This window comes from Oncorhynchus mykiss, chromosome 5 (genome assembly GCF_057628025.1).
Source record: "Oncorhynchus mykiss isolate SJ-2025 chromosome 5, ASM5762802v1, whole genome shotgun sequence".
Classification (NCBI taxonomy): Eukaryota; Metazoa; Chordata; class Actinopteri; order Salmoniformes; family Salmonidae; genus Oncorhynchus; species Oncorhynchus mykiss.
Genome location: NC_143026.1, coordinates 10,169,878 through 10,195,008, shown reverse-complemented (window position 1 = coordinate 10,195,008; position 25,131 = coordinate 10,169,878). Strand labels below are relative to the sequence as shown.

Sequence of the window (25,131 nt, the reverse complement as noted above, 5' to 3'; positions counted from 1 at the left end):
CACCTCCAATGTCATTTTAGAGAATTTGGCAGTACGTCCATCTGGCCTCACAACCGCAGACCACGTGTAAGCATGCCAGCCCAGGACCTCCACATCCGGCTCCTTCACCTGCGGGATTGTCTGAGACCAGCCACAGCTGATGAAACTGTGGGTTTGCACAACCGAAGAATTTCTGCACAAACTGTTAGAAACCATCTCCGGGAAACTAATCTGCGTACGCGTCATCTTGACCTGACTGCGGTTTTGCATTGTAACCGACTTCAGAGGGTTGCCAGTTGCCCATATGGTATGACATAAGCCCCGTTTATACCTGGTGCTAAAATGCGTCCTTTGTTCTGATCTTGTCCACATTCTGATTGTGCCCACATTTTTAAGATGATTAAAACACTCATTGTGATCAGATCTTCCTGACCATGCCCACACGGTGTCTGGATATTATTACAAGTGTAGACGGATCTGGACAGTAAAACAATTTAAATCATCAAAACCCTCTTAAATCATTGACATGTCGCCCCATTGACTTACAGTACCATTCAAGGGTTTTTCTTTATTTTTACATTGTAGAATAATAGTGAAGACATCAGAATTATGGAATAACACATGGAATCATGTAGTAACCAAAAAAGTGTTAAACAAATCAAAACATTTTAGATTCTTCAAAGTAGCCACCATTTGCCTAAATGACAGCTTTGCACACCCTTGGCATTCTCTCAACCAGCTTCACCTGGAGTGCTTTTCCAACAGTCTTGAAGGACTTCCCACATATGCTGAGTACTTGTTGGCTCCTTTTCCTTCACTCTGTGGTCCAACTCACCCCAAACCATATCAATTGGGTTGAGGTTGGGTGATTGTGGAAGCCAGGTCATCTTATGCAGCACTCCATCACTCTCCTTGATCAAATAGCCCTTACACAGCCTGGAGGTGTGTTCTGGGTCATTGTTCTGTTGAAAATCAAATTATAGTCCCACAAAACACAAACCAGATGGGATGGCATATTGCTGCAGAATGCTTTGGTAGCCATGCTGGTTACGTGTGCCTTGAATTCTAAATAAATCGTCACCAGCAAAGCCCCCCTCCTCCTCCATGCATCACGGTGAGAACCACACATGCAGAGATCATCTGTTCACCTACTCTGTGTCTCACAAAGACACAGCGGTTGGAACCAAAAATCTCAAAGTTGGACTCATCAGACCAAACGACAGATTTCCACCAGTCTAATGTCCATCGCTCATGTTTCTAGGCCCAAGCAAGTATCTTCTTCTTATTGTTGCCCTTTAGTAGTGGTTTCTTTGCAGCAGTTCGACCATGAAGGCCTGATTCACGCAGTCTCCTCTGAACAGTTGATGTTGAGATGTCTGTTACATGAACTCTGTAAAGCATTCATTTGTGATGCAATTTCTGAGGCTGGTAACTCTAATGAACTTATCCTCTGCAGCAGAGGTAACTCTGGGTCTTTCTTTTTTGTGACGTTCCTCATGAGAACAAGTTTCTTCAGCACTTGATGGTTTTTGCGACTGCACTTGAAGAAACTTTCAAAGTTCTAGACATTTTCCGTATTGACAGACTTTCAGGTCTAAGTAATGATGAACTGTCGTTTTCCTTTCTTATTTGAGCTGTTCTTGCCATAATATGGACTTGGTCTTTTACCAAATAGGGCTGTCTTCTGTATACCACCCCTACCTTGTCACAACACAACTGATTGACTCAAATGCATTAAGAAGGAAAGAAATTCCACAAATTAACTTTTAACAAAGCACACCTGTTATTTGAAATGCATTCCAGGTGACTACCTCATGAAGCTGGTTGAGAGAATGCCAAGAGTGTGCAAAGCTGTCATCAAGGCAAAGGGTGGCTACTTTGAAGAAGTTGTGTAACACTTTTTTTGGTTGCTACATGATTCCATGTGTTATTTCATAGTTTTGATGTCTTCACTATTATTATACAATGTAGAAAATAGTAAAAATAAAGAAACCCTAGTAGGTGTGTCAACTTTTGACCGGTAGTGTGTATACAGTGGGGAGAACAACTTGATAACCTGCGAAATCGGCAGTGTTTCCTACTTACAAAGCATGTAGAGAGAGGTCTGTAATTTTTTATGTCATGCAATAAAATGCAAATGAATTACTTAAAAATCATTTTCTGGATTTTTGTTTTAGGTTCCGTCTCTCACAGTTGAAGTGTACCTATGATTAAAAAAAATGACAGACCTCTACATGCTTTGTGAGTAGGAAACACTGACGATTTTGCAGGTTATCAAATACTTGTTCTCCCCACTGTATATAATATTGTGTTCAATATTTCTATATACATACATTGTTAAATATCTATATAATATTGTGTTCAATATATATAATAGTGTTCAATATATCTATACAGTGCATTTGGAAAGTATTCAGACCCCTTGACTTTTTCCACATTGTCACTTTAATACATTTTAGAATAAGGCTGTAAATTGTTGAACCCCATACCCCATAATGAGAAGGCAAAAACAGGTTGACATTTTTGCTAATTATAAAAAACGAAATATCACATTTACATAAGTATTCAGACCCTTTACTCAGTACTTTGTTGAAGCACCTTTGGCAGTGATTACAGCCACAGGTCTTCTTGGGTATGACGCTGCAAGCTTGGCTCACCTGTATTTGGGGAGTTTCTGCCATTCTTCTCTGCAGATCCTCTCAAGCTCTGTCAGGTTGGATGGGGAGCGTCTCTGCACAGCTATTTTCAGCTCTCTCAAGATATGTTTGATCGGGTTCAAGTCCGGGCTCTGGCTGGGCCGCTCAAGGATATTCAGTGACTTGTCCTGAGGCCAGTCCTGCATCGTCTTGGATGTACGCCTCGGGTTGTTAGAAGGTGAACCTTCACCCCAGTCTGAGGTATTGAGCAGGTTTCATCAAGCATCGCTTTCTACTTTGCTCAATTCATCTTTCCCTTGATTCGGACTAGTCTCCCAGTCGCTACCGCTGAAAAACATCCCCACAGCATGATTCTGCCACCACCATCCTTCACAGTAGGGTTGGTGCCAGGTTTCCTCCAGACGTGACGCTAGGCATTCAGGCTGAGTTCAATCTTGGTTACATCAGACCAGAGAATCTTGTTTCCCATGGTCTGATTCCTTTAGGTGCCTTTTGGCAAACTCCAAGCGGGCTGTCATGTGCCTTTTACTGAGGAGTGGCTTCCGTCTGGCCACTCTACCATAAAGACCTTGGAGTGCTGCAGAGATGGTTGTCCTTCTGGAAGGTTCTCCCATTTCCACAGAAGAACTCTGGAGCTCTGTCAGAGTGACCAGCAGGTTCTTGGTCACCTCCCTGACCAAAGCCCTTCTCCCCTGATTGCTCAATTTGGCCGGGCGGCCAGCTCAAGGAAGTCTTGGTGTTTCCAAACTTCTTCCAATTAAGAATGAAGGCCGCTGTGTTCATCGGGACCTTCAATGCTACCGAAATGTTTTGGAACATTCCCCAGATCTGTGTCTTGACACATTCCTGTCTCGGGGCTCTACGGACAATCCCCATGCTGTTGGGATTGCTTGGTTTTTGCTCTGACAACTGTGGGACCTTATATAGACAGGTGTGTACCTTTCCAAGTAATGTCCAATCAATTGAATTTACCACGAGTGGACTTCAATCAAGTTGTAGAAATATTAAGAATGATAAATGGAAACAGGATGCACCTGAGCTAAATTTCAAGTCTCATAGCAAAGGGTCTGAATACTTATGTAAATAAAGGTTTTTTTATTTTCTATTTTTAACACATTTGCAAAAATGTCTAAACCTGTGATGTCATTATGGGGTATTGTGTGTAGATTGAAGAATGGGGGGGAAAAAAACAATTTAATCACTTTTAGAATAAGACTAAGGTAAGAAAATTTGGAAACAGTCAAGGGGTCTGAATACTTTCTGAAGGCATTGTATTATCAGTGTTCAGAGGTTCATTTCAGTAAATCATTTGGATAGAAAAGTATTAAAGATTAAGTAGTCAAGCTGAATCTTGAATCAAATTTGAACACGTTCACATTTTCCTGACGTCAGTTGGTTTAGTTTTCATGACTTTCAAAATCTGTCTGTGCCCTCAAATGAGCTTAAGTGCCTTGCTCATTTAAGTCTCTCCGGATAAGAGCGCCTGCTAAATGACTTATTACATTTACATTGCATTTGAGTTACTTATTTCTATTGGGAGTGATATGTTTTCAAATTTAAGAAGAAAGAGTAGAGCTTGAATGTGATTGGTTAAGATGCACACAACCGCAGCACAGATGAACAGTGTGCAAGATGACTAATCACAAGACAAATCTGCCCCCCCCAAAAAAACAGTAGTTTCCACACTTTGTCAATATTTTTATTATTTCAAATTAACAGTAGTAGGGTGTTGCAAAACCCGATGAAACTGACTGGGGTAAATGCCAGCTCACCACACGTTTTCCAGCAGCCCTAAATGTGCTGTTCCACTGTTATAGAGGCCCTCGCTGGTAAAATCCTCAGACCGTCACGCACTGAAAAAAATGGAAATATTCTCCCAGTGAATGCGTGTGTGCGTGTGTGTATATGTGTGTCATTATCAATGTCGTAGAATGATAGCTCTCCTCTGTCCCTGTCCAGCTGAACTCTGATCCTGTCCTTAACTCTGGAGTTGTGTCTCACAGGGAGGTAAATGGTTTCAGTATTTGGGCAACTTACTTTATATACATAATCAAAGTCTTCCTTATAATCTGTATTAAAACTATCAACATGGCTAACACCCCAGACTTCATCTCTAGGATCAGACCTATTGACAGACTCAGTGGCCACACCTGCAAACCAATACTCGTCATCAATCTCAATGTCCCAACTGTGTGTCCCTGAGGTAAAGCCCTCAGAGCCCATGGCCCATCCCTGGGCTAACCTCTCTGGGTTGTCAGGACGCTCCTGGAACTCACCACCCCATACAAAGCAATCATCATACCCCATCCAGGTCATGGAGCAGAGTACCTTTGAGTGCACAGTATTAGGGTCCAGAACCACCGGCGCTGAACAGAGAGAACAGAGACACGCCACGTTAAAACTAAACACAGAACAAAATAAACCATCCGTTCGGCCTACATGTCAAGCGATCATTAAATCTATTTGGAATAAATGACTCACTGTATTGAACAATCTCCTTCATTTTCTCCCAGATTCTGAACATGAGGTTGCCCAGGTGTTTTGCCACATCTATCAGCGCTCCTGAAACCCTCACAGGATCAGGCAGTGGGCATTGGGTTCTGGAGAACATTTAGGAGTCATTGCTGCTGTGGGGTTAGGTTCAGAACCACAGAGTAGAGAGAGGCAGGAGGCAGATCACTTACCTTTTCATTGTGGCATTGTAGTTCTGCAAAGTAACAAAAAGAGCAGCTTAGCTATCAATGTTATTAATGATCAATCAGTATTCATTGTGGCATCCATCTTTAATATTATTGAATGATTATGGGGACAGACATCTGTACCTGCAGGAATGAGATGTCTTCAGCTTCCAGCTCTTTCTCTATGGCTTTGATTTTGTCTGAAAGTGATGATATCTGTCCACTCATCTCTTCAATCTTCACCTTCATTGTCTGACTCTTCTGCTCCTCTTCCTCCCTCAGGGCAGCTATCTTGGCCTCCTCCTCCTCTCGTAGAAACTGGTGAACCCGCTCAAAGTCCTCCTTAATCGTTTTCTCTGTGTCCTTAGCCTGGCTCTGGAGACAGAGAGCACTTGAACTCTACCTTGGTAACAAGGATGAACAGTCAACTCTGTACAGTTGTTACATCACTCAGCATTCTTACCTTGATATGCTGTGCTGTTTGTGTCACATCACTCAGCATTCTTACCTTGATATGCGGTGCTGTTTGTGTCACATCACTCAGCATTCTTACCTTGATATGCAGTGCTGTTTGTGTCACATCACTCAGCATTCTTACCTTGATATGCTGTGCTGTTTGTGTCACATCACTCAGCATTCTTACCTTGATATGCTGTGCTGTTTTATCACAAGTGAGTTTGACTTTCTTAAAGACTTCCAATTTCTCCTGTAAGGACTTCAGGGTAGGCTCGAGTTCCTCCTGGAATTAAACACTAGGTTGTTGTCCAATACCATACCACACACTTATTCCAGTTAAGACGGAATAAAAAATGCTGAGGGATAGTCACTTTGTTACAAAAATTAAAACTCCAGATCACATACCTACGCTCACGAAAAGGAAGTTCATAAATGCATATTGTCAGCAAAAAAATTTACTTGTAGGCCTATTGTGTTTTTCACTTTCACAGTGAAGTTGAAATTATTGTTAACTTTCTGCATAACGCCCTGACTTAACAAAATCATTGGTTTACTCTACCTTAAGATCCTGTACAGCTTCATCTATGGGAATGCAGTCATGCTTTTTATGTTTCCTTGAATCACGACACACCACACAGATAGGCTGTTTATGCTCCAGACAGAAGAGCTTGAGTTTCTCTCCATGCAGACTGCAGAGCACCGCAGACCCTGCTGAAGCTCTCTGACGCCTCTCCTGTAAGAAGGCCTCACATAGGTTCTTAAGAGCCCGGTTATTGGGAGGCTCAGACCTTGACGATCTTCTCCTGCAAACTGGACACTCCTGCCATTCCTTCTCTTTCCAGAATTCCTGCAGACAGGCTTTACAGAAGCTGTGGCTACAAGACAGGAGAACAGGATCCTTGAAGATGTCACAGCACACAGGACAGGATAGATCCTCCTCTGGGAGAGTCGATTCGCAAGCCATTTTATCTGAATCCGTCAAACTTGTTTCTCTATAATGGTCTGTAATAGCATAAGAAGCAATGTACTTAACCCCTTATTAATGACACACTAAAGACATTTGGTGTGCTTTCCTTATCTCCTTCAGTGTCTGCTCTGAAATGTTGACATTAATCTAGTAATGAGAAATAGATCCTGTCGTGTACGTTGTCCTGTTTGAACAGCAGAGAGCTGAACATTAGCTACATTTTAAATGGCTTCACTGACTTTTACTTCCTGTATCACGTGTATGATGGGAGAACATTTGCAGTTGTTCTTCTATGATATTATGGCGGTCCACAGAACATACGTTAGAGGTGCATACTGCCACCTACTGTGTGGGGTGAAAACAGGCATTTAATGCAGAAAACATGCAGGGAAACAGCTTGGAGATTTAGCGATGCAACTACAAAGGTTCTTAAGATGAATTTAACCTGAAGATACTTTTGGGAAACCGGGCTCTGGTCACTTTGATTGACACTTTTCCCAGTGCGTCCTCCAACATCTCCTTGGCCACAAATGGATCTCCCCCAAAACACATCCTTATCCATGAAACATACTCCAACACCGGAGCAAGGCATTACAAGATCGAGGCATATCTTCATTAACACCCTTAGCCCGTTTTGATCCATTCTCCCATGTTAGTTTTCCACTAATTTCCCTTAACTTTCCTCAACGCACCATCCAACTCAGTGGTTCCGCTTCCACCATCACCTTGACCTTTGTAGTTAGTTTTCTTCGAGATATAGGCCAAGCATGGATGCGTTCTGAAACTCAAGCACACGGTTGTGCAACATTTCCAAAATACAACCGACCAGAAATACAATGTTTTTAATGCAATTACTGTTGTAACTGTTGAGAGGAGAGTTTCCGTTTCTGTGGGTGTCAAATGTATTTCTCACCACTCATTACTGAGTGGATGGTATCGTTATACAAACAGTGGTTTTGAGATAAAACGGCCATTCGCTGTTATGCTGGGGCTGGTCGTCCATTGATTCAGAGAATCCGTCCCAAAACGCAATGCTTACCTCTGCCACCTCCCGGTTTGGTGATGAATTTCGAGTGGATCATGGTCAGTGTTGACTTTCCCACTTTCCCTATTGTCACGAGTCCGACCAAAGGTGGCTCCCCTTCCCGTTCGGGTGGCGCTCGGCGGTTGTCGTCGCCGGTCTACTAGCTGCCACTGATTTCTTTCCTCCCCCTCCTTATAAGTTTATTGGTCATTTGTCAACCGACCCGCTGACTAATGAGATCTGATTATGAGTTCATTATGAGTGTCTGTGTCAGAGATCTGCTGCTCTCACACTGAGAAGGGGAAGTTTGGGAAAGCTCCTTTTCACCCAAACATAATTATAAATGTGCAACTTGCACATTATGTTTGGGTGAAAAGGAGCTTTCCCAAACTTCCCTTTCTCAGTGTGAGAGCAGCAGATCTCTGACACAGACACTCATAATGAGCTCCAAACAGAAAATGCTTGTTTGTGAGAATGGAAATATTTTAAACAAATAGTTCTTAAATATAGAGTTTTTGAAATCAAATGTTTTTGTATTTTTTCTTTCTGAAAGGTCTGACAAGACAAAATCAAGTTTTGGCTGTTTTTACTTGGTTCTTTGACTGTCTAGAGTGTGTTTAAAGTGTGAGGGTCAATCTGACCCTGCAAATATCTATACGCATGAAAGCCTCCAGGTCAAAATGACCCACAACATCATGTTTCTATACAAAATCTACACAGACATTACACAACACATCAGTGTGTCCACATTTTGAAGTTATGTTCATGACCCTAAATGAGGAAAATTTATTTAATTTCAACGAGAAAAAAAGAGGTTAACTAGTATTTTTAGACAACTCAAAAGTGGAAATTGGTCAAATTGACCCGCACCATAATAGGAGGGGTAAGGAAGTCTAAAGTACTCCACGTGTACTACGACGCATGTCAAATAACAATACATAACTCCAGAAGGTATCCTACAGGCTACCAAGATCCTAGGAATATACATCTAGGGAAATCTAAGATGTTCAACACAGATAGAGAAATATGAAAAGGCCAACCAATGCCTAGTTCCACCTCTTTCGCAGTGTGGTATGCGGCACTAACCATCATTCAATCAGACACCATCGTGGGCACGGACTACACCTCCTTAGATCCATGGATCTCTTATCACTCTAAACAGGGAATGTCTCACAAGGTCCTTTACAAGTTCTCTAACTACAAACTGACCCCTACTGCCATATGCTCCCGCCTCAATTATCGTATGTTAGTCTACGCCAGACCCACTCACCTAAATTGGACCTGATCACTGCAGGACTGCGCGTTTCCTTTTCAGCACCATCCCAGCCTGCTGATTAGCTGATGATGAACATGTATTGTATTTATGTATTTTATTGACTGTGTTTTGTTATTATGATTTAGTTAGTGTTCCAAATTTTACATTTAAAATGTAAGTTGAACTCCCATTTCAACTTGTTGCTGCCACTTCTACAATGCCTCGTCGAAGAACAGTTAAAAGAAAATAAAAAATATATTTTATTTTTCGTATTCAACGCGCGCACTGGCCAAAAAGGTCACGTGGTTGCAAATTGTCAAACACGGAAGTACAAAATTCGACAAACAAAAAGCTTAGCTAGGAAATGAGAGCATGGAGGGATCTAAATATTAAAATATCGATCAATAAAATCGCTGAACGAAAAGGAAATATAGCTACTTAAAGATTTATGCTAAAGAAAATAATTAAATTATTGTAAATGTATTGCTAGATAGCAATGGATATCGGTATGAAGTTTATCTTCTGCACTGATAGCTAACGTTAATTTTAGCTAGAGAAACATAGCCCGCTATTTTGAAACAGACTTGCTTTTTCAATTTCTAGAGACTAACTAGCAAACCAGTGGGCGTTTATCTTATGATAATTATCATTTCACCTCGTTATTAATCCTCTAACGTTAGCGTGCTGATTTTTTTTTTTTTTTAACGGGCTAGCCAAGAAGAACAAGTTTAGATAGTGGCAATGACTGCTGCAGTGTTTTTTGGGTGTGCGTTCATTGCATTTGGGCCAGCGTTTTCCCTATTTATTTTCACTATCGCCAAAGACCCATTGCGAGTCATCATTCTAATTGCAGGGTAAGCTATTATGTTATTGTTGGTAACTTGTGGATTTGTTATTTCAAGTTGGTTTGACAAATGATAATAGACCTAGATCAGTGGTTCCTAACTTATCTTTTTTTTTAATTTTAAGTTGTAGTGGATTAATTATTAATTATTAACCCTATAATTACATCCATAAGTACATTTTTCAAAAGAGTTTATGTATGTTAAATATGCCATGATACGTTTTTGGAAGCTAGTAAGATAGTGAAATGTTCACTGGTGTGCTTCATTGCATCAACAATGACAACTGTTTCTCTCTCTCTTCAGGGCCTTCTTCTGGCTGGTGTCCTTACTGCTGTCCTCTCTGGTGTGGTTCATAGCCACGAAGGCCACCAATGCCCAGGACCTGACCCTGCAGAAAAACCTGCTCATATTTGGCAGTATTTTCTCAGTCATACTGCAGGAGGTGTTCCGCTTTGCATACTACAGGCTGCTCAGGTCAGCATACACACATCTCATTCTCTTGCTGTCTTTATCATGCTATCTCACTCTGGCAGGGGTCCTCAACTCTTACCCTAAGAGGTGTGGAGCCTGCTGGTTTTATGTTCTACCTGATCATTAATTGCACCCACCTGGTGTGCCAGGTCTAAATCAGTCCCTGATTAGAGGGGAACAATGAAGACGAGCACTGGAACTGGTCCAGAGTTGGGTTTGAGGGCTTTATGTCTTGTCTGTCTTGCTGTGTCTCTTTCTTGCCATGTCTCTCATTGTCTCTGTCTGTGTGTCTTTGTCTGTGTGTCTTGCTTACTGAAGTCATAGAAGCACATCTAGGATCAGTTTTGCCTTTTAGATTATAGTAAATAAGATTACATAAACAGGATGGCCCTGATCCATACTCTGTGTGAATGTGAGTCCTAGTCTGTTAAATCCATTATAAACCACCTCAAATCAACCTGTACATATTGCCTCGACTAACCTGTGCCACCGCACATTGACTCTGTAACCGGTACCCCCTGTATACAGCCTCACTTACTTCAGTTTATTTTAGTAAATACTTTCTTAACACTTATTTTTCTTAGCTGCATTGTTGGTTAAGGGCTTTTCACCTGTTGTATTTGGTGCATGTGACAAATAAAATGTGATTTCTTTATACAGCACATTTCAAACATGGAATGCATAATGCATAATGTTCTTCACAGGAAAAAAAACGAATAAAAACAATGAAAAATAAATACTGAAATATTTACTACACAACAAACGTAAGAGGACAAAAAAACAAAATAATAATAAAAAATGAAAGACTAAAAAGCAAATTTATTTTAGATATGTCTACAGTTTTGTCCCCCCCCCCCCCAGGTTCTCTGGCAGGCTGTTCCAGAGGCTGGAGGCATAGTAACTAAAGGCTGCTTCTCCATGCCTCTTGGTCCTAGGCTTTGGGATGGTTAAAAGGCCAGTGCCTGAGGAATCTACTGGGTACATAACTTAAAAGCATGTCTGACATGTATTGGGCTGCACAATCGTGGAATCTTAAAAAATCTTAAACATGTATTCTAAAACTCAGAGGCAGCCAGTGCAGAGACCTTAAAACCGGTGTAATGTGTGCTCGTCGTCTGGTCTTGGTCAGTACCTGTTTTGCAGTTGACCAATGGCTTTCTTGGGTAGACCAGACAGGAGAGCATTGCAGTAGTCAAGCCTGCTTGTAATAAAAGCACGGATGAGTCTCTCTATGTCCCTCAGTTAGTTAAAAAGCTATTTTGTTCACATTCCTAATGTGTGATTCAAAATTGAGTTCAGAATCTAAAATAACAGCTTGTTTTTTACCTGGTGTTTTGTCATTATTGCCCATGAATGAAAATATGCTCCCAGATTCTCCCTGTGCTTTGGCTCCAACAATAAGTCCCTCTGTCATTCAGCTGCTCACTATGTCTGCTGCAGAGAGACGAAAGAGCTTGAGCAAATTAGTTTTGATTTCTCATGGAAATAAGTGTTGAACATGTTGGCTAGTTATTTAAAAAGATGGAGAACAAGCTATAGGATGAAAAATACTGACATTGTGGTGCCGGTGCAACTGACTAGTGCTAACTAATGCTACCTACAGCAGCGTTAGCTACTGGAAGTCAAATATTGATATATATCACCCCTCCCCCAAAATAAAAATAATAATATTGCAATGTGTAACAGTATAGATTTTTTCCCCCCCTTCACTATGACTTAACAGGCCTGCCCAGGCATCAATGTACAACCAGGGGAGTATTCACTAGGAAGTAAACAGGCTCAATAGGTGAGGGACTTACCTGAATTTGTCCAATAAGAAACACTTATTTTTGTTTTGATTTCTTTGCAAATTGGTTTTCCTACACTTTGAATGACCAGGGATGAGGAAGCTGTCGTATAGTATACATATACAACATAGTATACATATACAACATAGTATACATATACAACATCTTAGCCGTTTTACAGTGTCCAAAGTTATGGGGTTGTCATAAATCCTGTTAGTGTGACTTCTAAATGGAGAATTCTCAGACTCAAGTGTTTTAATAGTCACACGTACAGGGTTGCAGGTGTGATTGCAGGATACAGTGAAAATCTTGTGCTTGAAAATCTGCAATGTTTTATCGGAGCCCAAGGCGGGTCACCATCTGCCGGCGCCATTCTTAGCTATATCTGACTACAAAGTAAATACTCATCAGTACTATTTGTGGTCTGTGGGCTACATTGTTACTTTTTTCAGAACACAAAAACACGGATATTTTTGTGATAACGTTTCCACTGTGTTACTGCTATTAACATCTTCTTTCCACTGTATCATCAGGAAGGCAAATGAAGGTCTGGCAGCCATCAGTGAAGAAGACGGCCCCCCCCTTTCAGTCCGGGAAATGGCCTATGGTATACCATTATCTTTACGTTTGATTTACTTTAACATATTAATTAAATACTTAATTAACTGATTTAAATATGTGACCGTTTGTGTGTGTGTATATAGTCACATGACAGACAACTATCATCTTACTTGGCTTTAAGGACACCTCTTTATGTTGACCATTCAGCTTGGTATTACCACTGTGGGCCAATCGTGTATGATTTTGGAAGTGCATGTAGCCTATCATTGTCAGCGGAATGCTAGGTGATATGAGTTTGACTAATCCGCTGGCTGGTGCTCAACACTGAACTAATCTTACCCTCTACCGCTGTGATTGTTGACAGGTGAACCCAGGCAAAGATTCATGACCGTACTAAACTCCCATTAACCTGTCTAGGACTGTAACCCCCCCGCAACAGCCAGTGAAAGTGCAGGGCGCCAAATTCAAAGCAACAGAAATCTCATAATTAGAATTCCTCAAGCATACAAGTATTTCACACCATTTTAAAGATACATTTCTCGTTAATCCAGCCGCTGTGTCAGATTTCAAAAAAACTTTACGGAGAAAGCAAACCATGCAATAATCTGAGTGCAGCCTTTAGACAACAAAGCAGCAAAAAAGATACCCGCAATATTGGGTAGTCAACATTACTCAGAAATAGCATTTTAAATATTCACTTACCTTTGATCTTCATCAGAATGCGCTCCCAGGAATCCCAGTTCCACCATAAATGTTTGATTTGTTAGATTATGTCCAAATATCTTCTTTTGTTAGGGCGTTTGGTAAACAAATCCAAAAGCGAGTTCAGGTCGCGCCAAACCTCGTACGAAAAGTTCAAAAAGTTCCGTTACAGCCCGTAGAAACATGCCAAACTAAGTATGGAATCAATCTTTAGGATGTTTTTAACATAACACTTCATTAATGTTCCAACCCGGACAATTCCTTTGTCTGTACAAATGAAGTAGAACGTAGCTACCTTTCACGTGAGTGCGCCAGACCTAGGCTGTGGCACACACTCATTCAATGAGCTCTTATGAGCCCCCCCTTTTAGAGTAGAATCCTCAAAACAGGTTATAAATACTGTTGACATCTAGTGGAAGCCTTGGGAAGTGAAACAGCTAATATCCCACTGTATCTTCAATGGGGGCTTAGTTGAAAAACTACAAACATCAGATTTCCCACTTCCTGGTTGGATTATTTTCTAATGTTTTTGCCTGCCATATGAGTTATGTTATACTCACAGACATCATTCAAACAGTTTTTAGAAACTTTTTTTTGTTTTCTATCCAAATTTACTAATTATATGCATATTCTAGCTTTTACGGCTGAGTAGCAGGCAACTTAATTTGGGCACGCTTTACATCCAAGCTACCCAATACTGCCCCCTACCCCAAAGAAGTTAAACCTCAATATTAAGTATTTGTCATTTCATACACCCATGTGTATCTATCTGTATGGTTCTTTTGATCTGGACAGCTAATATGATTACTTCTAGGGCAAGTCTTTCTAAAGAAATGGCAAAGGTCAGTATTTATGATCATGTACCTTGGCATTGAGGCATAAAGTGAGTCGGAGCAAGATTTCAAATGTCTCTTCTCTAATCAGATCTTTGTGTTGTTAGCACAATAAAATGTACCCAACCCTGCATAATTCTCCGTTGATGTGCAAACACTCTTGAGACCTGCTTGTCTAAATAACACACCGCAGAGGTAAAATGTAAGTGGAAGCTCACTGTAGTGAACATTATTGTCGGTTTTTGATATGATTTTAATTATTTTTGTAATCAACATTGAGAATCTATTTATTGATAAGATTTAATGCTACAAGAAACTCTCTAAAAGCTCCACATTGACAACTTGATCAAAATGTCACAAAAAATACTCAAATAATGTTAATTATATGCTACATGTCTAGTCATTGACTGTGATGTTGACTATGTAGGCCTAGCAGTTGACTGTGATGTTGACTATGTAGGCCTAGCAGTTGACTGTGATGTTGACTATGTAGGTCTAGCAGTTGACTGTGATGTTGACTATGTAGGCCTAGCAGTTGACTGTGCTGATGTTGACTATGTAGGCCTAGCAGTTGACTGTGCTGATGTTGACTATGTAGATCTAGCAGTTGACTGTTTGTCTATCTCTAAAGTGGCTGGACTGGGCTTTGGCATCATGAGCGGAGCCTTCTCCATGATCAACACTCTCTCTGACTCTCTGGGCCCAGGGACAGTGGGCATGTTTGGAGACTCCCAGTACTACTTCATCACCTCAGGTATGTGTCTGTCTGTCAGGGTTTGCACAAGGTGCTTAAAGTACTTGAATTTGGCACTCTGAAAAAGTACTGGAATAACTTATAAATCAGACATTTTCTCAAGTTGGTACTTGAAAAGTACTTGAATTAAAATGTGAGGCGAACAGAAAATGATCAAATATGGTAATCTAAAAAAAAAATGTATTGGTCGTACGAATTCATTTCTACCGAGTTTTATTTCCTCACGTGTTTTGCATTCTGCTTGTCAGGCAAGCATGCTCATTCCACTCAGACTGCCACTCAGCCAGGCAGGTACAGAACTGACTAATTAGGTACTGACTGCTAAAATGCCAGGCAAATATAGATTCAACCTTGCCTTTTGTGCGTGTGGAAAGTTTCTCGGGATGATTTGTCAGCTCATGAAACACGGCACCAACACTTTAACATGGTGTTTTTTTTATATTTTTGTTCAGTCTGGTTAACCTACCATTTTTACTGCTACATCACTGTGCCCGCGATATTGCGCTTTATCAAGCGGCAGCCTTGATCCTGCCGTTCTGGTAGACATTCACATCCACTTTTCCTCACAGCTCACCCGCCCTTCTCCCGTCCGGCGACACCACTAAAGCTGCCAGTCGGAAGCAAGATGTTTTTTCGTAGCTCTTAAGTAGTAAATTCCCGACTGCCTGATTTTTAAAAATACAATAGTCATGAAGCTGTAATTGTGTGTTAATGTGAATAAGTGTTTTTACCAGTAGGCAAATCAAATGTTATGTCACATGCGCCGACTGTCTACAGGTGTAGACAGTGAAATGCTTACTTTACAAAGCCCTAAACCAACAATGCAGTTTTAAGAAAATACCTTCAAAAAAAGTAAGAGAGAAAAATAAGAGAGAGCAGCTGGAAAATAACAATAGTGAGTCTATATACTGGGGTGGCAAGGTAGCCTAGTGGTTAGAGCGTTGGACTAGTAACCGGAAGGTTGCGAGTTCAAACCCCCGAGTTAACCCACTGAATCAATTTTCATTGAAAATAAGAATTTGTTCTTAACTGACTTGCCTAGTTAAATAAAGTTTTTTTAAAAAAAATAAAAAATACAGGGGGTACTGGTACAGAGTCAATGTGCGAGAGCACCGGTGTCGAGGTAATTGAGGAAACACGTAGGTGCGGGGGTGCAGCAATGCAAATAGTCTGGGTAGCCAAAACTGTGCTCATCATTACGCCATCAGTACTGACTTACTACTCATGTATATAGTGAAACACGTATTATTAAGTAGAACTTACAAGGTTACCTTTTTTTTCATGAGGTTGTGTTACTAGAAACAATTGCATAATAGGAACTATTAGAAATTGATAGTCCTGGAAAATAAATATTAGTGCTTGAAAAAGTACTTAAGTCCATTAATTTGACTTGCCACTACTGTCTGTACGATCTGGCAGCCTTTATATTCCTGTGGAAGTTCCTCATAATCTGTACTTGTTGTATACTGTCTACACCCGAGCCTTGTATTACTTTGCAATCATTGTGTGCTTGTCATGAATAGACAAGTATAGAATAGCTTTTGCACACCTAACTTCTTTAGCACAGGACTTATGAGAAAGGAAAAGGACTTGAGTACACACTTTGTGCACTAGCAACAAAACAAATGAAGTGCGCCACTTCTGTGACCGATGACCTCTTTGACCTTTGCCCCCCTGTAGCCCTGATGACCCTGGCGCTGACGATGCTCCACACCTTCTGGGGGGTGGTGTTCTTTGAGGGCTGTGAGAGGAAGAGATGGTGGGTGATCGCTGTGGTGCTCTGTGTCCACCTGATGGTCTTCAGCCTGGTGAGTGTACACACAGACACACACAGGGTTGGTTGTTTAGCGAAAACGACGCGTGCGCAACTGTTGGCTTAGATTGTTGACAACATGTCAATTATATTTCGTCTCCAAACATAAATGCATTTGCACTTGTTCTCTCAAATACATTGTTACAGTTGTTGGTTAGCTAGCTGGCTAATTTTATCCATATTAACATTTCACATGAAATCAGTGAAAACACATCAAAACAAGACATGGGTATCAATAGCAAGATACAACTAGCTGAAACGAGCCCCTTACGATTCCCCACATTGCGGTAGCTTGTCGTTATTGCTAGCTGTCTGACCGCTCAGAATCGTGACGTTGTCAACCAACCTGTCTGTCACCCATGCCATCATGAGTTGCACTAGCATGAATCAGTCACAGGAGGGGGTTGTTAGCTTGTGTTTAACAACTCTATACCTGACTGTATTGTCCCTTTTTTTGAAGCAATTTGACAAAAAAATCCAGCTAAAGACTGAATGAGTTAAAGTTTGTCTTATTAATTTCAGAATTTGTTGAATGGATTCCTCAAATCCTAATTATGTTTGTATTAAATCTTTTATATGATAAGTCATGCATAAATGAGACTGGCAATTAATTTTTCTAGAGATTGACACACCATTTTAGAGGACCATGTTGTAGATGAACCATCTCCTCCAGTCTCACAAAAAAAAACAGCACTGTATTCAGACCACGGTGTCACAGAAATATAGTAATTCATTATATACATGCTAATGATTTTGTAGAGTTTCAAATGACACCCTATTCCCTATATAGTGCACTACTTTTTACAAGGGGGCCCTGATGAAAAGTAGTATACTATATAGGTGGGGAACAGCGTGCCATTTGGAACGTAGACACTGTGTGTTGGGCAATGGGGGGGGCTTGACCAGAGAACCTGAGCCTGGACATCTTTCTAGAACACTGCACAGGAATGTTCTGTTCTCCCTCTATAAGGGATTGTACTCATTCAGGGGGAAGTTTTAGGATGCGCTTCCCCTCCCCCAATCCTAACCTTAGTGGGGGGAAATCCTGAAGATCAGTGTCCTAGGGGCAACTTCACCCTACACTGATTCTACTGCAGGCACCGAAGGCTCTCGTTTACCAAGGGTTACAGAGCTCATTATATTAATGCTGCTACTACTACCAATGTGATGTGTGGTCTGGGGCTCCAATCAAAAGTGTTCTCATGTTATGCTTAGGATACTTTTTTTTTTGTCAAAGACTGAGAAAAATGGTTAATGAATAACTTCTGAATAAATTGTGACTTATGATTCTCTGTTTGATCATCCTGAGTGGCATCTGCATTCATTAAAATAAAAAAGCAGTATATTTGTATTGCTTTTATGAATAATTTCCCAGAATATGTTTGAAGTCTCTGTTCGTAGTAGACATGCATTTGGTGTTTAGCTAATAATCTTTCATGTTCAGTAGAGGATAAATGTTTTTTTTAAACCGAGTGAACTCTCAATTACGAATTTGTTTTCATTTTCCATTGCAAAATGTTTTGCTACGTGGTGCCGTAAGTGAACACAGCCCTGATTTTTCTTGAATCTGGTTTTCAATCTCTCATGGTATCTCTCTCTCTCTCGGTGCCAGTCTCTGTTGAACCCGTTCTACGTGGGCAGCATTCTCCCGGTCTACGCCATCATGCTGCTGATGGCCGTCTGGGCCTTCTTCTCCTCCGGTGGCTCCCTGCACAACATCACTCTTCTCTGGACGTGTAAGACCCGCCTCAAGCCTATCTGATACAGCAGCTGTACTAAGCCCTGGGTCCTGTTCATTAGGCACCAAACTGAAGACAACTTCCTGAAACAGGGAGGCAACTACCTTTTTTTAGTTGTCTGTTAAGAAACCCCTCGTTTTTGATTGCAATATGTTTTGTAGCGGTGTTCCCCAATGAACACGGCTCTGTGGTTATCGGTCTAAAGGCCCACTTTGTTTGCTGAATGTCACTCCATTGGAGCATTGGTAGAGGATCTGTCGTTAAACAGATTAGTTCCATCTCCTCTCTGCTGCTGCTCCTCCCCAAGTCATTGTTCTCAGTCAACTTGCCTTTGTAAAATAAGGATTCATTCAAATATAAATGAGCCACTTGGCTGAAATAAACAATGAAACCATTGAGGTTATGTTCATGTGGACTGGCACTCTTCTTGTAATTTAGAATGTACCTCTATTGGTCCGTAAGAGTGTGCCTGATGACACCACTTTTATATGTGCATAATACACGCAGGTCTCCCTTGTAAAAGAGGTCTTCTGACCTCAACATAACGTCATTAAAATGCCCTTTCTACTGAATTGAATGTCCACTATCACCATGGTAATATTTGACAGATAGGTGATTGGTGCAGTATATGAACCATATAAGTCCACAGCAGCTGAAACCTTTTTATTAAGTAGAGCTATAAAGTGGCACCGACACAGCATAGTGTGGTGGATCCTCTCAACTGGTCTGTAGCAAATCAAACCCAGTTCAATTTGGTCGTGGTTGGTCACAAGTTGTATATTCAGGTGGCGTTAAGACCACATGTTAATCAGTCATCAAACATGCCAAGCTTGTGACTTACTACCTAAACAGCATAACTGTATCAGGTCAATGTCATCTTAATTAGAAAGTACTTCTTGACCCCTACCATACTGAAGTTATTTTTGTCTTGTCTGTTTTGCAGGTAGGAAAAGTAATACGGAGACGTCGTCATAATTCACATTCCATGTTGATCTCTGAGGTCGAAGGGCAATAGGAGCTTCTGTCGCTGCAGTGCTGTGTACAAACCAAAGCAGCCAATCAAGAGACGACACAGTCTCCACATCAACCAATCTCCACATAATATGGATGGGCTGAATCAGAGCCCAGAAATCAGCACTTCACTGACCAATAGAGCTGACCAAGGGAAATCCTTCATACTGTATATAGCCTGAATGACACTAGTTTACACACACTTAGGCATGTGTAAGCTTTTTTTCAATGCAAGGAAACAACCTTTTTTTTTTTCGTTCTTTGTCTCTTCGCAGATTTGGCTTTTGTATGGACTTTTAATCAATCCACTCCCTTGCGTCAATTATTGATCTTTGGTTTACTGAATTATTATAATAATTTTTTAAAGAATGATCATTTGTTAGTTAATGTAATGTGAAGGGCAGAGCTGCACAAATCGAATGTTATTTGTCATGTGCCGAATACAACAGTGAAATGCTGACTTACAAGCCCTTAACCAACAATCCAGTTTGAAGAAAAATAAGTTTAAAAAAAAAATAGCTAAGTAAAACAATAAGAAATAAAAGTAACAAATAATAAAAGATCAGCAGTAAAAATAACAGTCGCAAGGCTATATACAGGGGGTACCGTTACAGAGTCAATGTGCTGGGGCACCGGTTAGTCAAGGTAATCTGTACAGGTAGGTAGAGTTAAAGTGCAACAGACTGTTGGCTCTGGTCAAATGAAGATTCTTCACCAGGACTTTTTTTGTACCCTCAACCTCATTTCAATGTTTTGTTTTTTTTAAATTAAAATTACGAGCCACCATTTAAATTACTTTTTTTTTTATATATATATATATATATATATATATATATATATATATAATTATGTAATCAATGGACAATGTTAACTTTTTTTATTTGGTCAATGACAGTCTTACAAATCAGTCTGACAGTATTTTTGACTGTATTTTAATCTGAAAACCATATGGTTTGAATTGACTGAAATGTATTAGGAAATGCAGAAGATCATCAGGCAATAATGTATGATGATCTGTGTAGAAAAGAACCTTGGAAGAAAACTGATTTTAAGCCAGGTTCTATGAACCAATCACCAATTATCGATCGTGACTCCCATTTTCAAATCCCCTAGTTTGGAAAACCCTATTATACACACATACAACGGTATGCAACATCACTATATTATGCATTATCTGCCCTGGCAGACACTGCCATGTGTAGGACACATGTACACATCACAGGAGGTTGGTGGCACCTTATTTGGGGAGGACGGGCTAGTGGTAATGGCTAACGCTGAATCAGTGGAATGTTTTCAGATACATCAAACTAAATGTTTGATGCCGTTCCATTTAGCTCCATTCCAGACAATATGAGCCATCCTCCCCTCAGCAGCCCCCACTGGTACATATTATGTAAGGTATTTTTATGTTTTTATTATGCAAATAAAATGCTAATGTTCTTGACCTTGATCCACCAAATACAGGTGAAAAAGACGACGGAATCATATTCACTAGACACTAAACGATGCGGGACTACCTGAACCAATAAGAAACTCGTTTTTGTTGCAAAACGTTTTTCTACGGTGTGCACTAATGAATATGACCGTACTCTAATAGTGTTATGGTCAGTCACTAAACGGTGGCCTTTTTTACTCTACAACTGAGTGGTTATAGAGTAAAAATAATTATTACTACCATCGGCAGCAATACCATAGAGTTTTGTATCTTCTTTTTTTTTTTAAACCTCTGGGTCATCACAAAGTGTCTCAGAGTAGGACTTCTGCTGATCTAGGATCAGTTTTGTCTTTTGGATCATAATGAATAGGATTATATGGACAGGGAAGACCTGATCTCAGATCAGCACCATATAGGCCCTGGTGGCTTTTAAAGGCAATTTCTGTTTGAGCCAACATGCAGTGTTTACCATGAATGCGATCTCTGCGAACAGCGGGAACGTTGCCTTTAAAAGCTGAGTTGTCTAAAACCTGCGATTTGATTGACCCTTGTAAATTGACCTTTTTTTGTATTTTACCACAAAAGCTGCTTGGCCAAGTGTCTTGGACAATACTTGTTAAGACGACAGCTTGTTGCATACAGCGTTTTATAAACTGGGTGGTTCGAGGCATGAATGCTGATTGGCCGACAGCCACGGGTATGACAAAACATGTATTTTTACTCCTCTAATTACTTTGATTACCAGTTTATAATAGCAATAAAGCACCTCGGGGGTTTGTGGTATATGGGCTCTGCTTTGCGTGGTGCCTAAGAACACCCCTTAGCTGTGGTATATTGGCCATATACCATATATTGGCCATACACCATATATTGGCCATATACCATATATTGGCCATATACCACACCCCCCTTGTGCCTTTTTGCTTAAAAATAGCCTTTCAGGGCCTCCCGGGTGGCGCAGTGGTTAATTGCGCTGCAGTACAGATACCAAATGTGCCACCAGAGACTCTGGGTTCGCGCCCAGGCTCTGTCGTAACCGGCCGCGACCGGGAGGTCCGTGGGGCGACGCACAATTGGCCTAGCGTCGCCCGGGTTAGGGAGGGTTTGGCCGGTAAGGAAATCCTTGTCTCATCGCGCACCAGCGACTCCTGTGGCGGGCTGGGCGCAGTGCGCGCTAAACCAAGGTTGCCAGGTGCACTGTGTTTCTTCCGACACATTGGTGCGGCTGGCTTCCGGGTTGGATTGCGCTGTGTTAAGCAGTGGTTGGGTTGTGTATCGGAGGACGCATGACTTTCAACCTTCGTCTCTCCCGAGCCCGCACGGGAGTTGTAGTGATGAGACAAGATAGTAGCTACTAAACAATTGGATACCACGAAATTGGGGAGAAAAAGGGGTAAAAAAATAAAATAAAAAATTGTACTAAAAAAAAGCCTTCGCTCTGGTATTTTCTTTTCACACTAACTGTCTTTTCAAGCACGGTTCCAAAGGGAATTAGTCTCGATGTTGCCATTTTGAATGGCTCGAGTTAGTTAGGATCCCCAATTGGCCAGTTACTCCATTTAAACCCATAATTTCACCAGCTTTCCTAATGAAAGAGTTGAGATGGGCTCGGCTCACCCCAATACATTAAAGTCTCCACAGTTGATGGACGACAGGGTTTTCTAATATATCATTTCAAGAACTATTGATGGACGGCAGGGTTTTCTGACATATACAGCCACGTCAATGCAGGTCCTCCATTGATTTCATTATTGTAGTTTTCTTCTTTTTTTAAAATGTATTTTTTGATGGCTTGCTTTCTGCATATGTACCCGTGTTGTAAGTGTGATTGACGGGTGCTCTCTTAATACTGGGGGGAGGGGGGGGGGGCAAAAGGTTAATGGTTTGGTAGACTTGTTTATCAGTCGAGCAATGGAGAGGTGCCAAGGTCTTTTTTATTTTCTTTGCGTAGTTTGGTTGGTGAACCATTGTTCAGCCAGAAACCATTGCCAACCGCCAGGCACCAGCTCAAACAAGCCTGCAATACAGTTTGTGCCCCAAACATCACCCTGTTCCCAGGTAGTGCACTACTTATGGCTAGATCCTTATGGGCCCTGGTCATAAGTAGTGCACTACAAAGGGAATAGGGTGACGTTTGGGACGTAGTGTAAATCAAGAACCGTGTTCCTGACTACGCTGAGAGATGGCAGCGCTACCTCGTTGTGAAGTCACACTGAAGTGACCACACACACACCAGCACTCACATTGTGGACAAATCCCACTGGGCGATCCAGCACTCCTAAGATTGTGCACATCTACAACGGTTTTTAAAATCCCTGACACGTGGCATACGCCGCCACAATCTTTCCAATGATGTTTCCATGTATGTTTTATTTGTGTTGTATACGGTGGTCTTACTCACGTCTGTGTAGGAGTGTTAGTGGACCATGGGTCCCCAACAATTGCTAAGTCACACCGAGCGGATTGTCAGGAGATGGATTTCATCGAATGTTGCTTATTTCATGTTGTTGGAATTCCAGCACATTCGCTGTCATTGTTTTGTGCTGATAACATGTTGGGAAGGCAGAAACTGGGAATCTACCTCCGAAGAATGAGGGAGAATGTTTGCTCGATACCAAAATGTCTTGTCTTGTTGTATTGTCTGAGTTGACTCAATTTCCAAAATTCTGTATTTAATTCTGATTATACTACTTCCTATTTGATTACCTAAGCCACCAATCCATCTTTGCATGTGAATTCCTCATCATTGATGCTTATAGGGATTTTGATCAATTAACTATTATGATCCTATAATGGTATAAAGAATGTATCAATAAATCTGCCAAATGGGAATAAATTCTGACAGATCATGCTTTTCTTTTTTTAATTAAGATGTATTATCTAAGCTTGTTGTTGTGCATATCATTGACAGGACTCCATTCCACATAATAGTAAATTCATACTGTAGCTTAAGTATGGCCTGGTTTTCCAGACTTTTAACGTTTTTATTTAACCAGGCAAGTCAGTTAAGAACAAATTCTTAATGACTGCCTACCCATCCCCTAACCTGGACAGGCAGACCAAGGTTCAACCTACTCCTGGTAGTTAGTCTTGTCCCATCGTTGCAACTCCTGTACGGACTCGGGAGAGGCGAAGGTCGAGAGCTGTGCGTTCTTTGAAACAACCCAGCCAAGCCGCACTGCTTCCTTAACCCAGAAGCCAGCCGCGCCAATGTGTCAGAGGAAACACTGTACACCTGGTGACCATGTCAGCGTCCATTGCACCTGGCCCACCACAGGAGTCACTAGTTCACGATGGGACAAGAACATCCCTGCTGGCCAAGCCCTCACCTAAGCCGGACGACTCTGGGCCAATTGAGCATCGCCCCATGGGTCTCCCGGTTGTGACAGAGCCTGGACTCGAACCAGGATCTCTAGTGGCACAGCTAGCTCTGTGATGCAGTGCAATTCAATGGTGAGAAAGGTATCAGTTCATGGAGCAAAAACATTGTGCTTACCTAGGAGCACGAGTACAGGACATCAATGAGCTGCTCCCAAACATTTTAAACAACCATCAGGAAATTGAGTATCATAGTTCATATGGGATTCAATGACATTATGAAGGGCAGCTCAGAAAGGTTGAAGATGGATTTTAAAGAACAAATTTGTTCACTACTTGACACCAACAAACGCTCGATAATATCTGTCCCTCTGCCCTCCCTAAATGGTGGCATTGAACGGTTCAGCTGACTTTTAGCTCTCCATAACTGTCTACGAGACTAGTGCAGCTCTGTGGGTATAGAATTTATTGACAATTCTGAAACCTTCTGGGGGAAAAAGCTTGTTTTATAAGGAGGATGGGATCCACCAAAATCATTTGGGTTCCTGGAACCTTTCACAGCATTATAAGACTGCATGAGACAATGACGTATCAATGATCGAAGTCCTGCTCAGTTAATCCCATTGTGTCACTGAGTTGTCATAATGCTTCAGCAAATGTACATTATCCCAGTGGCATTGGAAGACACAATGTAAGTAACCTAACGTCTTACTGCCCTGAATGCCTCTGCTGATCCTACAGCTATTGTATACAGTAACCATGTGCCCTTGAACCAGAGTTATACTATTAGCACTGAGGCGGTGTGCCCTAGTAGGAAGTCCACTGTGTGCAGCTCACCCTGCACTA

General features: G+C 41.2%; 2 protein-coding genes across 10 annotated transcripts; one reads left to right on the top strand and one right to left on the bottom strand.

Annotated features, from left to right (window-relative positions):
- Positions 1 to 4,321: 4,321 nt before the first annotated feature.
- Positions 4,322 to 7,003, bottom strand: LOC110523166 (E3 ubiquitin-protein ligase TRIM35). Of its 9 annotated transcripts, none has more exons than XR_016495861.1 (7): positions 6,330 to 7,000; positions 5,958 to 6,053; positions 5,459 to 5,689; positions 5,321 to 5,343; positions 5,118 to 5,198; positions 4,913 to 5,002; positions 4,322 to 4,489 (listed from the first exon to the last, which is right to left on the bottom strand). XR_016495861.1 is itself a non-coding variant. In XM_090233680.1 (7 exons), exons 1-7 carry the CDS (start codon positions 6,732 to 6,734, stop codon positions 4,428 to 4,430), a joined length of 1,026 nt encoding a protein of 341 aa, XP_090089806.1. In that variant the 5' UTR covers positions 6,735 to 7,000; the 3' UTR covers positions 4,322 to 4,427. The 9 variants fall into 9 exon arrangements, 7 of the variants coding, with proteins under 7 accessions (XP_090089806.1, XP_090089807.1, XP_090089803.1 ...); XR_016495860.1 differs by having other exon boundaries at positions 5,778 to 6,053; positions 6,330 to 6,989; XM_090233680.1 differs by having other exon boundaries at positions 5,118 to 5,236.
- A 2,313-nt stretch (positions 7,004 to 9,316) lies between these two features.
- Positions 9,317 to 23,803, top strand: zgc:114200 (Aph-1 domain-containing protein). The gene is made up of 7 exons (XM_021601607.3): positions 9,317 to 9,870; positions 10,165 to 10,335; positions 12,653 to 12,726; positions 14,847 to 14,969; positions 16,650 to 16,777; positions 18,395 to 18,518; positions 19,465 to 23,803. The coding sequence occupies exons 1-7, from the start codon at positions 9,758 to 9,760 to the stop codon at positions 19,494 to 19,496; spliced, it is 765 nt and encodes a 254-aa protein (XP_021457282.1). The 5' UTR covers positions 9,317 to 9,757; the 3' UTR covers positions 19,497 to 23,803.
- The last annotated feature ends 1,328 nt before the right edge of the window (positions 23,804 to 25,131 follow it).

What these genes read in the sequence shown, in the direction of transcription:
- LOC110523166 (XM_090233676.1), bottom strand. Translation starts at nt 6,734, where the DNA reads ATGGCTTGCGAATCGACTCTCCCAGAGGAGGATCTATCCTGTCCTGTG. An exon ending in AAACAGCACAGCATATCAAG is followed by an intron (nt 5,690 to 5,777) that starts GTAAGAATGCTG and finishes CTCTGTCTCCAG; the next exon opens with AGCCAGGCTAAGGACACAGA. An exon ending in TACAATGCCACAATGAAAAG is followed by an intron (nt 5,237 to 5,320) that starts GTAAGTGATCTG and finishes AATGTTCTCCAG; the next exon opens with AACCCAATGCCCACTGCCTG.
- zgc:114200 (XM_021601607.3), top strand. Translation starts at nt 9,758, where the DNA reads ATGACTGCTGCAGTGTTTTTTGGGTGTGCGTTCATTGCATTTGGGCCA. An exon ending in GTCATCATTCTAATTGCAGG is followed by an intron (nt 9,871 to 10,164) that starts GTAAGCTATTAT and finishes CTCTCTCTTCAG; the next exon opens with GGCCTTCTTCTGGCTGGTGT. An exon ending in GTACTACTTCATCACCTCAG is followed by an intron (nt 14,970 to 16,649) that starts GTATGTGTCTGT and finishes GCCCCCCTGTAG; the next exon opens with CCCTGATGACCCTGGCGCTG.